This window comes from Telmatherina bonti (assembly GCF_933228915.1).
Source record: "Telmatherina bonti genome assembly, chromosome: 7".
Lineage (NCBI taxonomy): Eukaryota > Metazoa > Chordata > Actinopteri > Atheriniformes > Telmatherinidae > Telmatherina > Telmatherina bonti.
Window position 1 is genome coordinate 28492126 of NC_136625.1, and position 16491 is coordinate 28508616.

The 16491-nt window shown below is 37.7% G+C and overlaps 2 protein-coding genes across 3 annotated transcripts; both read left to right on the plus strand.

Annotated features, from left to right (window-relative positions):
* LOC306758513 (neuropilin and tolloid-like protein 1) lies at nt 1-12388 on the plus strand (the record flags this gene model as incomplete). The annotated part of the gene is made up of 10 exons (XM_079243840.1): nt 1-28; nt 157-222; nt 447-581; nt 1029-1277; nt 7261-7302; nt 9906-10033; nt 10238-10466; nt 10559-10672; nt 10791-10935; nt 11848-12388. The coding sequence occupies 10 exons, from the start codon at nt 1-3 to the stop codon at nt 12386-12388; spliced, it is 1677 nt and encodes a 558-aa protein (XP_079099966.1).
* Nucleotides 12389-13897: 1509 nt separating this feature from the next.
* On the plus strand, nt 13898-16453 carry LOC306757928 (ATP synthase subunit C lysine N-methyltransferase-like). Of its 2 annotated transcripts, XM_079243119.1 has the most exons (4): nt 13898-14376; nt 15082-15219; nt 15422-15472; nt 15606-16453. In XM_079243119.1, exons 1-4 carry the CDS (start codon nt 14110-14112, stop codon nt 15825-15827), a joined length of 678 nt encoding a protein of 225 aa, XP_079099245.1. In that variant the 5' UTR covers nt 13898-14109; the 3' UTR covers nt 15828-16453. The 2 variants fall into 2 exon arrangements, with proteins under 2 accessions (XP_079099245.1, XP_079099246.1); XM_079243120.1 differs by lacking the exon at nt 15422-15472.
* Nucleotides 16454-16491: the final 38 nt, after the last annotated feature.

Genomic DNA, 16491 nt, shown 5'->3' on the forward strand with positions numbered 1-16491 from the left:
ATGGTGCACAAACTTCTGCTGCCCATCGGTGAGTTGATAACTGATGAGATTTTCTCTCCTCTGCCTGCTTTATCACACTTGCTTCTTCTGCTTTGTGTTTCCCTTTTTTTTTTTTTTGAAAAAAATATATTTCTTGTTCTTCTCGTGTCACATCAGCTCTAGCAGCAAGCTTTATGGCACGTGAGACAGGCGCTGCCACAGCAACCACTAAAAAAGCCCAAGGTATCCCATTCTGACACACAAACACTTTATGAACTATGACAAGTAATACTGAAAGTTAACAAGCTATAGCAGCTCTAGTTGCTTGTTGTGCCTCCGGTGTGCTTCAGCACCTCCTGCTTTTTGTAAAAGATGCTGTATTCAGTTGAATTCCGTGAAATGAGGAAGATATGCATGAAAATGTCTAACTGTGATAAGTTGGGAACTTCTTTTCTGCATGGTGCCAGTGAAGAACAACTCAGGTGTGACACCAGCTGGACAGTGTGGGGCTTGGGTAAAGGAGCCCGATGGGGGGTATTTCACCTCACCCAATTACCCCGAGAAATATCCCCCTGAGAGGGAATGCATCTACATTATAGAAGGTGAGAGTTTGATATTACATATCATACATGCATATCCTATTTTCTTGTTGCATAGCAACCTAATTAATGATTCCCACTTACATTTAGCTCAACTAAGAATTTTTAGCTCTTATTTCTATCCATACTATTCAGAGCACAGAGCGTTAAGGCATTCAGGTTTAATCTCTCACTCAAAGTGTGTCTTCTTGTGAAGGTGTGTGAAACAAACAAATGCATTCTTTAAAAAAAAAGTGAAAGTTACTTAATGGTGGCAAATGTGGAGATGAAGGCACTCAAGGTCATACATGTATATATAATGCAAGTTAGATAATTATGAAGTCTTATTGGGATTAATGTGATCAGAAAATGCTGTTTACATGGTGTTTACAATCAGATTTCTTTCCAGTAATGATCTGGGAATATTACATATAAATTTCCTCATGCTTTTCACCTGTCTTCCTGCTTCAGCTTCACCCCGACAGTGCATCGACCTGTTCTTCGATGAGAGATACTCCATCGAGCCATCATGGGAGTGCAGGTTTGACCACATTGAAGTCCGCGATGGTCCCTTTGGTTTCTCACCCATCATCGGTCGCTACTGTGGGGAAGAAATCCCTTCCTACATCCGCTCCAGTGGGCGATACCTATACATTAAGTTTGTGGCTGATGGTGAACTGGAGGCGACTGGTTTTTCCGCCCGGTACAACTTCACACAAGGTAAATGATGAAGGCTAAGAGCTCTATTCAGTTTTCTTTCATTTTTAAACATATTTCTCTTCTGTGTGTGGATTTGAAACATGAAACACACTTAAAAATAGAGAGAGAAAGAAAGAAGGAATGATTCAGTAAATCTACCACACATGACCTGCTAATCCAATGTCACAGCAAAAACTTAATGTTGGTCACAGACATGATTATTACACCCCCCACTGACCCCGTTTAGGGTTACTGGGCATAAAAATAACTAAAGAGGAAGATATTCTCTATATTCACAAAACAACTGATGCATCGCCTTCAAGGGTCGACAAACATGGTCTAAAGTCAGGAAAACAGAATGGCTTTTCATAAAAATAGATACTGTAATATCATAGCTGCAAATAAGCCTTTTCTTGAATTATTACATGCCAAGTGTATCTCCCAATATGCCGAACACACTAACTAGATATTTTACTCAACTATGTTACTGTAATATTTGCGCATATGACAAAAACCACTACAGTATTTGTCTTCATCAGTATAAAGTTTTCTGTTTTTTGACCACTTTTTCTTTGAGACCAGTCAGGATTTGCATAATATGAAATAGCATTTGCATGTAAAATCAGCAGAAACCAGGTACTTCCTGAGTAGTTTTTGATGAAAACCTCATTTGAAATAAATCACAAGTGAAAAAACCTGCAACCAAACATAACTGACTGCCAACTAAACATCATAACGTTTCTCCTAATGAAGCAGCATTAATAAAAAAAAAAAAGGAAAATGCAGCCATGTCCGCTTTGATGTAGCTGGAAGGTAAATAATTAAAGTCTTACCGGGACTCTAAACCTCTTTCTGTTGATGGTCCCCCCCTCCCCCCCCCCCCCAAATACACCTTTCTGCTGTGAATTTGACAGGGTCACATATTCCAGAGCTGATCACCTTTTTAACCCCGTCTGACTCCTTCTGTTCTATTCTAGTCATGAAGTTCAGTTGGAACATCAACTAAATTTACTTTTAAACAATAATGGCTGATGAGTGGCACGTGGAAACAAGCCATCCTTAAACATGGAAAGTTCCAAGGCATTGTAAAATAGACGTTGAGTTATTATTATAGATGCTTGCAAATAGTCACAACTTTAATAATGGTCCAGTTGCACACTGCCATCAATGTGTTCTCATTTCCATTTGCAGTGCAGGCACAGCAGCTGTAGCTGACAAGGGAAGAAGAGAGGAGCACACGCAAATACCCACAAGTCAACACACAGAGGCACTTGTTCCCTCAACCCTCACACACACACACACATACACACGAGAGTTAATGAAAGCTTGTCTTCAGGGAATGCAGCTTGTCGGCACTGAGCCGTGGTAGCAGCTTAAGGGAGTCCGAGGCAGAAGCTTTATTAACCACAGATTTTATAGGCCACCTACACCGGCGAAGGGCAGGGATTAATCTGCATCCCTCTGTCCATTTATCCATCAATCTTTTCTTTCTTTCTGAACATTATTGAGCCCAGACTGTTGTTTTTATTCCTTATGAGGATTTTCTATTTGGAGATTCCTCAGTCTATTCTGCATATCCAGCAGACTTGCAGGAAGAGGTAGATGCCCAAAAGTGCATGTAGGGATCAGTGCCATGTGTAAAAAAAAAAAAAATAACTGCACATGCTTGGCTTTTGCATTTGTACCACATATTTTCATCATGTCTGCAATTTAATAATTCAATTTCAGAGACTGAAAGAGTTGAGAAGCACTTTGAGATAATCTGGACCTTTTTGGAGGATATTACCCATCATTAGCAGATCAGGAAAAGCTGGTTTGTGTGTTTTCATCACATGTAATAAGTACTTAAGGTCAAAACTTAATCTCCTGTGTAATTCCACCCATCAGGAGAGGCAGGAGGGAATCAATTTGGCCACATGGTTGCACGTGTGATTACAGCCAACCAAAGTGCAATAACATCAGGGAAAAGATTGTCAGTTCAGCTGTTTGCATGACAATGTTTGACTGAAGGCATGCAGTGGTGATGGTTGCCTGTTGTGATTGCTGCTATCCTGACTTGTTCTGCTAACCTTTAATGTTCTCTACAATACAAAAGCAACCTACAAGTCCAGTTCAGCCTGTGCAGATGATGAATGCTACAGCTCTTATGGGGGGCACCTAAAATGCAAAGTGCGGAATTAAATGTGCAAATAATCTAATCTCAAATCACTAATATTTGACTGGTTTTAAAGGAAACTAACGTTTATTCCACTGCTGAGTACAGATTAGAATGACCAAACTCTGTGTCTTGTAGTACAGTCAGAAATAGTATATTAATCAAAAAAGCAAAATCCCATACAGAATTAAATCAAATGTGAGGATTAAATAATAAAGCAGATTTTGGAAAGTCCATGTAGCAGACTTATATCACCCTCCCCCACACCCCCATTTGTAGTGGAACATCCTAAAAATAAATACATTTTAAAGACAGTCATCTTGTCATCCGTTAAGTCTTCAGAAAAAATTGAGTTTCAGGAACTATTCTGTATCTTCAGACATCTATGAGCTGAAAATAACATCCTTTGCATAAAAGTTTTATGTTATGTAACATCCTTATGTTTCTGTCCACAGCTTGAATTTTTCTTCATCACACAGATTTAACTTGAAAATTACTCCATCTTCTGTTAGTACAAGTTGTACAAATGAGTGCTAGTATTCAGTTACATCTCTGAATTGTCTAAACCAGAGACCAGACAATGCCCTAATGTGTAAAGTTACGAGATGTAAACATCACTTACATCAAGTGGACATGATGGGCTTGAAATGAATAAAAAGCACAACTGAGAATAAATGGTGGCTGTGTGTGGCCAAAATTCATCCAGCTCATGTTTTCATCTGGAAGTATGTACAGTGGTCTCTGTGATGACTGAAATACAGGGAAGTACTTCAGAATTGTGTACATGTACTGTCTTCTTCTATGTATATTTTAGGATGTTACTTAGCCAAAAACTTTATTGCCAAACCAGCACTGCAATTTTAAAGCTCAATGTGTTCTCACTTCATACAGGGTTGTTTGTCCATTCAGAGACACCATAGTGAAAATTACGGCACAAATATGTCTGTATACATAGACATATGTTAAGCAGTTACTTGCCCAACTTGTACTGATTAAAGGGCTAATGCTAAGCAAATAAAACAGTAATATAAGTAAAGTGAATAGATTCTAATCTAAATGTAGTTTTAATAATATATTATATTTTCTCTGACAGTGGCTTTGGATTTTGTTATTTGCTGCACCTTTAAAATACTCAGAATATCAACTAGGAATCTCACAGGATCAATTACCTGATTTTCAAAAACAACAGTAAACAAACAACTTCATAACAACAATATGAATGGCCAAATCAATACAAAACAGTTGAAGAATTATAATATTAAGCTTTTGTATCATTTTTATTTGTTTAAATAAAAGGCTGCACACGGTACTTTATTAGCCACATTGGCGCTACATTTAGCTGCATTTCAGACAGTTAAGTGAGTTTATTTCAGGACAAAGTGAGCATCAACAAGGCTGCTGTCTTTTTCTGGTGGTATCGTCCACTCTTGGTGAGAAGCATTAAAACATTTGTTCTCTTCTCCATTGACAGCATCTGCAAAGCCCTCGCTTGAGAGGATAAGTGGAGCTGTGCTGTTAGTCAAAATATTTAAAATAACATAATTAGTTTGAGTCTGTTTAGTTTTGGCCAAGGATTTTTTCTATTCTATAGTCATTTAGCAGATGTTTACATACACACTCATACCACAATAGGCACATCGGGGGGCAACTTAGGGTTCAGCGTCTTGCCCAAGAACACTTTGGCACATAGTCAGGGGAAGCCAAGAATCAAACTCCCAACTTCCCAGTTACAAGCCAACTGCTCATCCTCCTCAGCTACAGCTGCCTTTTCCATTTCTTTTTTACTGTTTTAAAGTTTAAATGCATTTTTCTAGTCATTCATAAAGCTTGGGTTAATTAGGACATAAAATGTATCTATTTTATTAATATTATTTGATTTAATAATTCCTTAAAATCCAAAATGAAAAAAATGTTGCCTTTTGGAGCAAATTTTACTATTCGATTAAAATCAAGATTAATTACAAAACCTGTAATTAATGAGATGAACTTTTTTTAATCGAGTCCCAACCCTAATACATAAATTTTATTTTCAATCTCAAGATCATCATCTATACTGGTTTAGGGTGAAAGTGCATTCCCAAAGTAATGCCAGTTTGCTGTGGTGACTTGTTCATGGTTTGTATGGATGCTTTGTTTGTTCAAACAAATCTAATTTTCTTATTATGCTCTGAGATTTTGTGGCTCGAGGGGTTGTGTTAAAGACCTGCAGCTTTAGTAGACATAGCATCTACACCAATTACTGAGCTAAGCGGCACATCCCTTTCCTGCTAATTATTTTTCAAAAAAAGTGACTTGTCAGTTTACAGATTTGACTTTTTTTTTGTTTTTGTTTCAGTTTAACAATTTGTTGCCTATCAGGATTTTTTGAGTTTATGTACACTTCATGCGGTTTGTGGCGAAACCAAGTTGCATTGAAGTCCCTGTTTTCTATGTGCAGCACACACCACAGATCTTATTTTATCTCAGTCGTACGCTTATTTTTTCCATCTTGTACTGGGGTAAAGCCCCTGGCATCACATATGCACACACACACAAACACACACACTGCAATGGATGTAAATAATCTGACCAAGCCTGAAGCAGAATGGGTAGGAAAGACGAGAGGATTAATAAGTCCATGTTGATATGAACCTCAGTGGAGTTCATCACCTTCTCCTCTTACATCACAGCTTCTGTCCTCTGTTCTACATTACAAAAAATAAAAAAAACAGCAAAAAGTTATCTTTGCAAGCAAAAATCCTGATATTTTCTTGCTCTCCACTCTGCTTCCTTTGAGACAAACTTTTTAGACACGTCTTTCATGCAAACACTGTTTCAGAGTAATATTTTTTCACACTGTAAAATAAACAAGGTGTATCTCAGAGAAGTTCCAAGTAAAAATAACATTTTTACCAGGTTGTCGTTGATGCTGCCAGATCCTAATCTGTCCTGAACTAAGCTGGTCTATGAGGATTTTTAATCCACCTCACAAGTAGATTCATCAGCACGAAGGTTTAGGACACAATATCTGTTCTGTTTGGATGCTTTGTGTGGTTTTCTTTCTTTTTTTTATTTTTTTTTATGAAGGACATCAGGATTTCGGGGGTGGTTAAATGAGGGCAGAGGAAATGTGCTGGTACAGAGATTATGTCATCTTTGGCCAGATGTGGCTTTATTGTGGTTTTCAATATGCCTTTAATATAGTGAGAGGGTTTTTTATTTATTTTTTTTCATTAATTTTGTTTTTTTTTTCTTTGAACTTAATCAAAATTTCTAGAGGGTCAAAGAGTTTCATATGAATATATTTTCCTAGAAAAATTCTTGATAAAAAAATCTTCAAATACAGTCATAAAAGGATTCTGGTTTATTGGAAAAGTTTTATGTGTCAAGTCATAATAGATTCACTGGCATCTTACCAAGTATTCCCATTATGTTTTATATATATATATATATATATAAAAAAAAAACAATAACTAAATAAAAGGCTAATTAGTAAAGCACAATGTGAAAAAGTAAGTACAGTAAAGTAAGTAAGTATTTCTGTACATTATCAAGAGAGAAAGAAGAAACTGGATGTTGACAGTCAGTGGCAATTGATAAACTTCAGCAATAATCAGCAACTCTATAAAGCAGAGGTTTTGGAGGTTTGATGGTCTGAAACATTCAGGTGTGTGTCCGTAGATCTGAAAAAAATACCATGTCCAAACAATTTGGTGCTCATTATTCTGCTTTGAGAGGAATTACCCATAAGAGCATGACATTTAGATCTGGTGTGCTCTCATTGTAGAAGTGAAATGTAGAAATGCACTGTTTTACACAACTATGGTGCACAGTTTCTCTTGCATGACTTGTGCTATGCTCTACTCCTAGATCCTGAGTTTAAAGATCTTGGGGCGCTGTCGGTTCTATCAGGTGAGTATTGACCATGTGCACACAACAGAATACATAATCCAGGTAATGATGGGAAAAAAACAGCAGACAACTGGCCGGAGAATTACATAAAGTGTAGAGCACAAGTTATTAAATGAAACATTTCCAGCGAAAACTGCATTTTAAAATAACATGGTTTCAGTTTGGAACAGAGCAAATAAACTACAACAAATATAATCAGACTGATTTGCACACCAAACTGCAATGCACATGACAGCTTTGGATGTTTTCAACTTGCAGCATGAGTGTTAAATTAACCTCTTTTTACTGTGACTTACTCCACATAAAAGCATGTATGCATTTCAGTTCAAGCTTATTACTTTAATTAAACTAATTTCTAATAATGATAAGGTATTAAAATACCATCAACAGTTATTGCCAGAGTTAGAGGTTGTAAGCAGTATGTAGGGTTTAGCTTTCTGTTGTAGCGCCCTGCATTTAAAAGTATATTTTATTCCTTTTAAATATGTGACCTTTTTTTTTATCTAAAAGTATGCTGACAAATGAAATCAAATGTATCTGCTGAATCTGTAAGTCTGTGCTGGTCAAGTTGGAACCTTGCAAAGGAGTTTAAGATGATTCATAATGCATGTTTTAGTTTATTGTTTATAGATATATAGCTAATTGAGAAAAACAGGTGAAAGATGCAAAACTTTGTCAGAAATATTAATCTCACTTATTTTCATGTAATTTTTTTATTTTTATTTTTAACATTTTTCTTATGATTCTTTAATTCATTAATCAAAAGAAAAGCCTTGATTTGCTAAATCTGCTCAAATCATTATGTAGTTCATCCATACAGGCCAAAACATCCTATAATTATGTTTGGAGAATATGCGACTAACTGGAGACTTGTCCGGGTGTACCCTAACTCTTGCCTGATGGAAGCTTGGATAGACTGGGATTTTGACCATTTCCAAGTCTTTGGGTGGGATTTGTTTGTTTTATGCAGAAATAAACCAGACATATGTCAAATTTGTCATTATACCGGTTATTTATGTAATTTTCCACTAGAAGAAACATTATTCAAAGACAGATTCAGTATAAATCAAAATTTGCCATCTGTGTGATTGACTTTAAACTGTGTGATGTGGCCAAGTGGGAAGTCTGCATTTTACATAGAAACCTCCATTTATCAGTAAAGGAGACATCTACAATGAGGAGATTAAACTACTTCATCTGACAAAACCCTGTCAAACACAAATCCTTAATCCTAATTGAGTACTTCTGTATGTCCTCAGAAAAACTGGGTATTTTTAGGCTAAGCCAACATGCTAAACAATTGTTACAAGTGGAATTAATGACAGGAAGAAAAACCTTGCTGAGCAGTAGGCGACTGCAAATCCAAATTTATTACCGAGGTTAAAAAAAGGCAAATGATTTAGAAACTGTCTCACTGTAAACTCTTAACAGTCCACACAACAGCTGTTAAGTAAAAGAGGTGGTTAGCCAAAAAGTAGATTTCCTTTAAGTCAATGACTCAACAATGGAAAGTGTCAGATACTGTATGTGTCAAATATATCTGAAATAGTGGTTTGTGACCCCAACTTCCTCGCTCAGTGTGTAATAAATATTATTTTAATCTGCAAAGAACAAATAAAAGAATCCAATGTTGCGAACCGTTATTGATTTGGTCTGACTCAGCAGACCTGCTATTGTCAAGTGTAATTACACTCTAATCCAGAGTGTACAGTTCAGAGTTTCCCTGCTGCAATACACAGATTAGTGCAGAGTTTAATGTCAAGCTCTGCACCAGTCTGATAATTAAGTTGGATGAGTGTCAGGTGTGTTGCAGCAGGAACACTCCAAACACTTGCTACCCTCGAGGACTGAAGTTGCCCCCCCCAAAAAACCTCCCTTGCTCTAATCAAATTTGTAAACTATCTTGCAAACTGACCCTTAGACTACCAGTCTGCAAAGTGTAAAATCCTTCACTTGCATTTTCTTCCTTGTCAAAACCTTTTAAATTAATTAGTTTGAATTAAACTAATGGTTTAATTTAACCAACACAAGACTCTGTTGTTGTTTTATCAACAGGGCAAGCATGAGTAGGTAATTTACCAATATGGTGAAGGATTGCATAATTTAAAGTGTCAATGCAGTGCTAACCATAAGTATTACTGAGATGATCTCACTGCATGCTTTTATACCTAATCATGACACTAACTTGTTTACCTGTAGAATGTTCCAAACGTATGTTTTTTTCAGCATTCCTCAAATTTCACAGTCTTTTGTCGCTTGTCCCAGCTTTTTTTGGAGCATGTTGCTGCAGGCATCAAATTCAAAATGAGTGTATGTTTGAAGAAACAAACAAACAAACAACAATAAAGCTTTCACTTTAAACTTTAAATATCTTGTCTTTGTACTATATTCAGTTGAATACAGGTTTAAAGGGATTTGCAAATCATTGCATCCTGTCTTTGTTGGCATTTCACACAAAGTGTAATCCATTGGAACTGAGGTTGCATTTAATGCTTCTCAGTTGTTATTGAATCAAAAATCACACGTGAATGTGAGATAAATTAAACAGAGCCTTGGTTAGCCAGCATTGTTTTACCTGTCACCTAAAATGCTGTTCTCCATAGTATGTGAATTTGAGCTGAGTGGGCCTGAGGGTTTCGTGGAATCTGCACAAATATCCAGGGAAGGCCGGGCGCTGCAAACGGATGCTGTGGACTGCAGGTGGTACATCAGGGCCCCACCAAAATCTAGGGTATGAATGCTTCACGTGAACTATTAAAACAGTGATTGGACAATGATCAGAACAAAAAAAAATGTAGCCACATCTGGACTAAAATAACCCCACTACGTAAATCTACCACCTATCTTTTAAGTTGATTGGTACCATTAGCACTCAAACTCCAGTCCATTCACCAGTCCTTCTCTCCATTCTGCTCAACCTTCTACCCCACAACAGATCTACATGCGTTTTCTGGAGTATGAAATGCACAACTCAAACGAGTGCAAGCGCAACTTTGTTGGCATCTATGATGGCAGCAGCTCAGTGGAGCACCTAAAGAATAAGTTCTGCTCCACGGTGGCCAACGATGTCATGCTGGTGTCCTCTGTGGGAGTAGTGAGGATGTGGGCAGACGAGGGGAGCAGGAAGAGCAGATTCAAGATCCTCTTTACAACTTTCCATGAACGTGAGTGGCACGCTTTAAAATATCAGTGTTTATGTCTGTGAATAATTGACAACAGTTTTAGTGAGATTTGTCTCCTGTCTTCTGCTTTTCAGCTCCATGTGAAGGAGACACTTTCTTCTGTCACAGCAACATGTGCATCAACAACACCCTGGTCTGCAATGGCGTCCAGAACTGTGTTTATCCATGGGATGAGAATCGTTGCAAAGGTAGGATGCTCAGGCTCAGAAGCTCAAGCCACCAGCGACATTCTGTATCAACATGTGGCTGTGCAATTTTTCATTTTGTTTTGCTTGTTTGTTTTGTATGTGTTGTATATTTAACTAGAGAAGAGAAAACCTAGTATCCTGGACACACTGGACAACACCAACCTAACCATTATTGGAGTAACCTGTGGTCTGGTTGTCATCCTACTCATCATATCGGTCATCATTCAGGTCAAACAGCCACGCAAGAAATATGTAGTTCGCAGGTAAAAAAAAAATATATATATATAATCATATTCACTCAGTGGATTTATATATTAGAAAATATATGATAAGGGATAAAAGAATAGAATTTTCAGCTTATTGCTACTTCAAAGGCATATCTATAATAACTACGCTTTTTCCTGTCTGTTTGTCTGTCTGTCTGTTAGAAACTTTGCACAAAAGCTACTGGACATCAATGTTTGATGTCTGAAAATGGGTGTTGGTCTCACATAGATTAAATAAAATGTTGGGAGCAATCTGAATCACCATACGGGATTGATCTGGATTCCAGCTAAATTACAGAAACTTTGATCCAGAACAGAATAAATAGGGCATCTTTCTTTGTTTATCAGACAGTCACACAGACTTCAGCGACTGAGTCAGATGTACTTTTGCCTCTCAGTGTGTAACCCCAGTAGTTATCACATGACATCATGTTCAACACCTACACCTGAGCTCTACAGTGAAACTTAAGCCCTGCACTGTGCTGGGCACTCAAGTAGCCATTACATGTGATAAGTGGACTTCTATGGTGACAAACTAATACTGTATGTAACGTAGATGCAGTACTGAGTTGGGCCACACAGACATGGCTGAAAAGATGAAGCATTTTATATTCAGAGGAACTCTTAACTTTTAAACCACTAAACAGCAGTGGAATTGTGATTATTCTGACTGCTTATTGATTTGAATTAAAATAGTTTAAATAATATTTTGAGAATTTGATAAAGTGAGAGGATGTTATTGCAAAAAAGAGGGTTGTAAAAAAGAAAACTTTTTTATGCACCTCTTGCTGATAATTAATGGAGAAAATATCATTCATAAGACAAAAAGGATTGTATAATCTTAAGACACTGAATCTGATTTTAGATGTATGTAAATGAATATTTACTGCTTCTCTCTTGTTTTCACAGAGATGACTTTGACCCTGCTCTTCTCCATCCTGGGTTTGAACCTCCTCATTATGAGCTCTGCACTCTTCGTCGGGCTCCCTCTGGTGACCTGACTGATGCTGCCCTGGCTGAGGACTTTGAGAAGTTCCACAAACTCAGACGCTCTGAAAGCAAATGCATTCGTGACCACCACTGTGGCTCCCAGCAAGGAAGTGTGCATGGAAGCATCCATGGTAGCCGCAGCAACTTAAGCATGAGGGACGCCACAATTGCCCCTGATGGAGGGGCTCTTGTGCCCCCGATGTCTCCAATAATGGTGAGCCAGATGTCACCACACCTGTCTCATCACAACACACCAGCAGGTAGACGGAGCATCGTTGTGATGAAGCACAGCTACTCACAGGATGGAGCAGAGGGCTACAGGGCAGAAGATGAGGAGGATGATTTGATGATGGATGCTGGTCACGCAAACAACCAGAAGTACATGCATCAGCATCAGCTTCCTCATGGCTTTTCAGGGCTGGACCACACTGTTCATCGTACATTGTCTAATGATTTCTAGCTTACTAGAAGGTAATATGCAAATTCAAATAAATAAATAAATAAAAATTAGCAACTAAATGGAGATGCATTGCAAATGATGGGAGGAACTAGAGTAGATTATAATGATTTTATGGTAAAATCTTATTTTTGTGCTGTAGAGGATGAAAACGTTAAGATTTGAAGTGTGCTCTCTAAAACTTATTTTGGAACGTGTTCCAACAAATCCAAATCCATTTTTGACATTAAATGAGCAAAAACAAAAAGGACTGAAGCTTGTGGATTCAACAGTTATTTTAGCAGTAGTTGTGTCTCGCCAAAGAGCTCAAGGTCTGTGTTTAATTGTACACCAGTCTGATAATGGAACTAAGAAACAAGGTAAAGGCAGTAAACTATAATATGATCATGGAAATAATACAGATGACAAATGTCATGCACGCACATGTCACCATTTCTACTGAATCACCCACACACCCTCCCTTTCTTTCTTCTTTTTTTTGTTCTACTCTGGTGTATTAAATTGCATAATATCCTGTGTAATGTATGATCAAATCATGTTTGTAATTTTTGTGAATGAATGGCTGTAACAGTGCAGTGTCTCCTATATCTGGGCATTACTGTTCCACCAAAGCAAGAACAATTTTCTTACTAAGTATTGCACATCATCTTTGTCTGTTTGATAAATGCAAGCTTGTGGCTGATTTGTTTATTTATTTAATTAAATATTTTCCTTTTGTTGTGAATGTCAATATGGTATGGTCATCTTTCTTTCTTTCAGAATAAAGAATATAGAATAAAAATAAAGAGCAAAGAATAAACAAAGCACTGTTTCCATCCTGGGAGAGGAGGTGGAGGTGGTGGAGGAATACAAGTACCTTGGAGTTCAGCTGGACAACAAACTGGACTGGAAATGCAACACTGAATACATCTATAAGAAAGGTCAGAGCAGACTCTACTTCTTTAGGAAGCTGAGATGGTTTAACGTTTGCACCAAGATGTTGCATATCTTTTATAAGTCTGTTGTACAGAATGCAGTCAGCTTTGCAGCATCTGCTGGGGTAGTAGCATCAGAACCAGAGACTTGAAGAGAATCAACAAACTGATCAAGAAAGCTGGTTCTGTGCTTGGAGTAACTCTGGAGCCGCTGGAGCTGATTGTCCACAGAAGAAAGCTGCTCAAGCTGATGAAGATGATGGAGGATTCTTCACACCCTCTCCACAACACAGTGATGAAACAACAAAGAGTGTTCAGTGAGAGGCTTCTTCAAGTCCGTTGTAAGACTGAAAGATAAAGAAGATCATTCCTGCCAGCAGCCATCAGCCTCCGGAACAAGACCTCCTCTAGTTAATTATTATTATCTACAACAATATTGAATTTTCCTTTGGGACTAATAAAGTATTTTTAATTTAGTTTTATTTTTCATTTAATTTCTTTCTTCCTTCCTGTATTGTTCGGCACTTACGGAAGGAGGAACGTTTCGTAGCTTATCTTTTCTACTCGAGCCCATAATACCGCTGCACGGGCAAATCTCTCCGAGTCAGAACTTGCTTTAAAGTCGTATTGTGTTTGTCTGGTTACACAGGGCGACAACGATTTGTTGCAGTATCCTATTTGTCGTTTTTCTGACAGCTTTTAATATCTATCGGTCCCATTAGTTGCCAAGCCTTAGCTATTTGGCTTTAGCTATTAAAATGGAGCTTAGCTAACGCTACCTTCCACTGACGTTTGCGTTAAGTCAGCAGGATGTCCCGGGACGAACTCTTCGGACAGTTTAACGGGAGTGTCAAAGAAAAAAGCAGCAGAAACACTCTCGGCCTCGTTGCCACAGGGTTGGTCGGGGGGTCGCTGGTCGCCCTCTACTCAGTGGCGGCTCCTTTTGTCGCTCCAGCCTTGAGGAAAGTGTGCCTCCCGTTTGTCCCTGCCACCACAGCTCAAGTGGAAAATGTCCTTAAAGTCCTTTGTGCGAGATCGGGGACCTTGGTGGACATTGGGAGCGGAGATGGAAGAATAGTAAGTACCGTGTTTTGTTTCACCTCTTGTAAATGCTAAAACGTGCATTTTTCAATAGCATTCCTCCTGCTATTATATCTACAGTTGTGCTCATATTTATTCATACCCTTTAATTAAAGAATGAGAAAAAAAAACAGCTGCCTGTAAAATAAGCCGAAATTGACTAAAGTAATAATAAATAAAAATTTATAAAAAAAAATATTACATTATTGTCTAATTCTGGTTCAATAGAAATATTTTTAAAAAAAAAGAAAACAAATAAGATAATTTATTACATATTACGTCACTCAAACTAATATTTTGTTGAACAATCCTTTGTTTCCGCTACAGTCAGACTTCTGCACCTGTTGACAGGTATTTTGTCCCACTGTTCATCAGAAAAATGCTCTAATTTGTCCAGGACCAATTTCTTTTTTTTTTTCTTTCTTCAACTCAATTAAATGAAAAAACAGTGTCTTATATTACTAAATTAAATTAAAAAAAATTTTTTAGTGATTGTTCCTTTTTTAAGTCTCCAGTTATTTGAGTGACTGTTGTAAATTCAGCCTTTTCTTTAATGAAAGGGTATGAATACATATGAGCACAACTGTAAATTATTAAAGATTGCTTTCAAGGTGCATAACAGATTTAAATTGCTAAGTGTCTCAAAACTGGTGGTTGTCATCTGCACACTTGTCTCCTGAACAACAATCCTCCTTTTTTCAGGTGATCGCAGCAGCCAAGCATGGATTTCACGCAACCGGTTTTGAGTTGAACCCTTGGCTGGTATGGTATTCACGCTACAAGGCTTGGAGAGAGGGAGTCCATCGCTCCACTTCTTTCCACATCTCTGACTTGTGGAAGGTAAGGGACTCCTTTCTAGTGTTGCACAGTCTGTTTATAACTAATCTAATAATGTTGGATTTCTGAAAAAAAACTTTTAACAATGCTCAAGGTGGCCAAAATACGTGACATCCTAACCTGGAACTGTTATAACAACACCATAGTTTTCTTAATGACATTGTTAGGCTGAGTGTGATAGCAGTGTTTCTGATTGTTTTGCCAGGTCAGTTTCGCCCAATATTCCAATGTTGTTATTTTTGGAGTCCCTCAAATGGTGAGTCGGCCTACTTTAGGTTGTCATAGTTGTATACTTTCCTGAAATGTAATGCATTCCATGTGCGCCATGTAAAGTCAATAAGATTACTTTCTTTACCTCCTGTTCTAATTGTTGTATTATGTGCCTGCAGATGGATCAGCTGGAGTTGAAACTTGCAAGGGAGCTGCCAAGTACAGCCAAAGTGGTAGCCTGTCGTTTCCCCTTTCCTACATGGGTCCCTGAGCACACAGCAGGGGAAGGAATAGACACTGTGTGGGTTTATGATGCTGCAACATTTAAATCAAATTTGCACTATGGACTGACAAGTAATACAACATTTGCAAAACAGGACTCAACAGATTCCCACACATAAGATCTTGTAGCTCATGTGCAGTTAAGGTTCAGTCTTTAGTATGTCCCATTATTTGTTCTGAAAATTGTGGAAAAAAAAGGGAAAATGCTGATCATTTCAGTTATAAGTGATACTATTTCATTAACGACTGCATGATTGTGACTTCAATTGTACTGTATACAATGCTGTATGAATATTCATATAATCCCATCAAGCCAGAAAGCCCACGAACCAGAGCTTTTTCATAGGATGCTTAACATGTACTTTGTTTGTTAAAACGTCTGCTATGTGCCATGTATTTAAACTTGTCAATGTGTGATTCCAGTCTAGATTGCGCCGTCTGATGGCAGCAAATTGTAGTAGCTCTGACTTGCTAGCTTGATTTTTTTTTTTTTAAATTATAAAACTCTTCTCACATAGATTTTAGCTCAAATTAGGTCTTTTTTTTCCCCGAGGATTTCACGCCATTTCAAAGGGTGTGCTGCAAGGGAGATTTTTCTGCATATTTTTGGCTCTCTCAAGACTTATTATGATGAGTCTCCATGGTAACGAAAGACTTGTTTCAGTGAGAGGCTTCTTCAGGTCCGATGTAAGACTGAAAGATACAGAAGATCATTCCTGCCAGCAGCCATCAGCCTCCGGAACAAGACCTCCTCAAGTTAATTATATACTACAATATTGAATT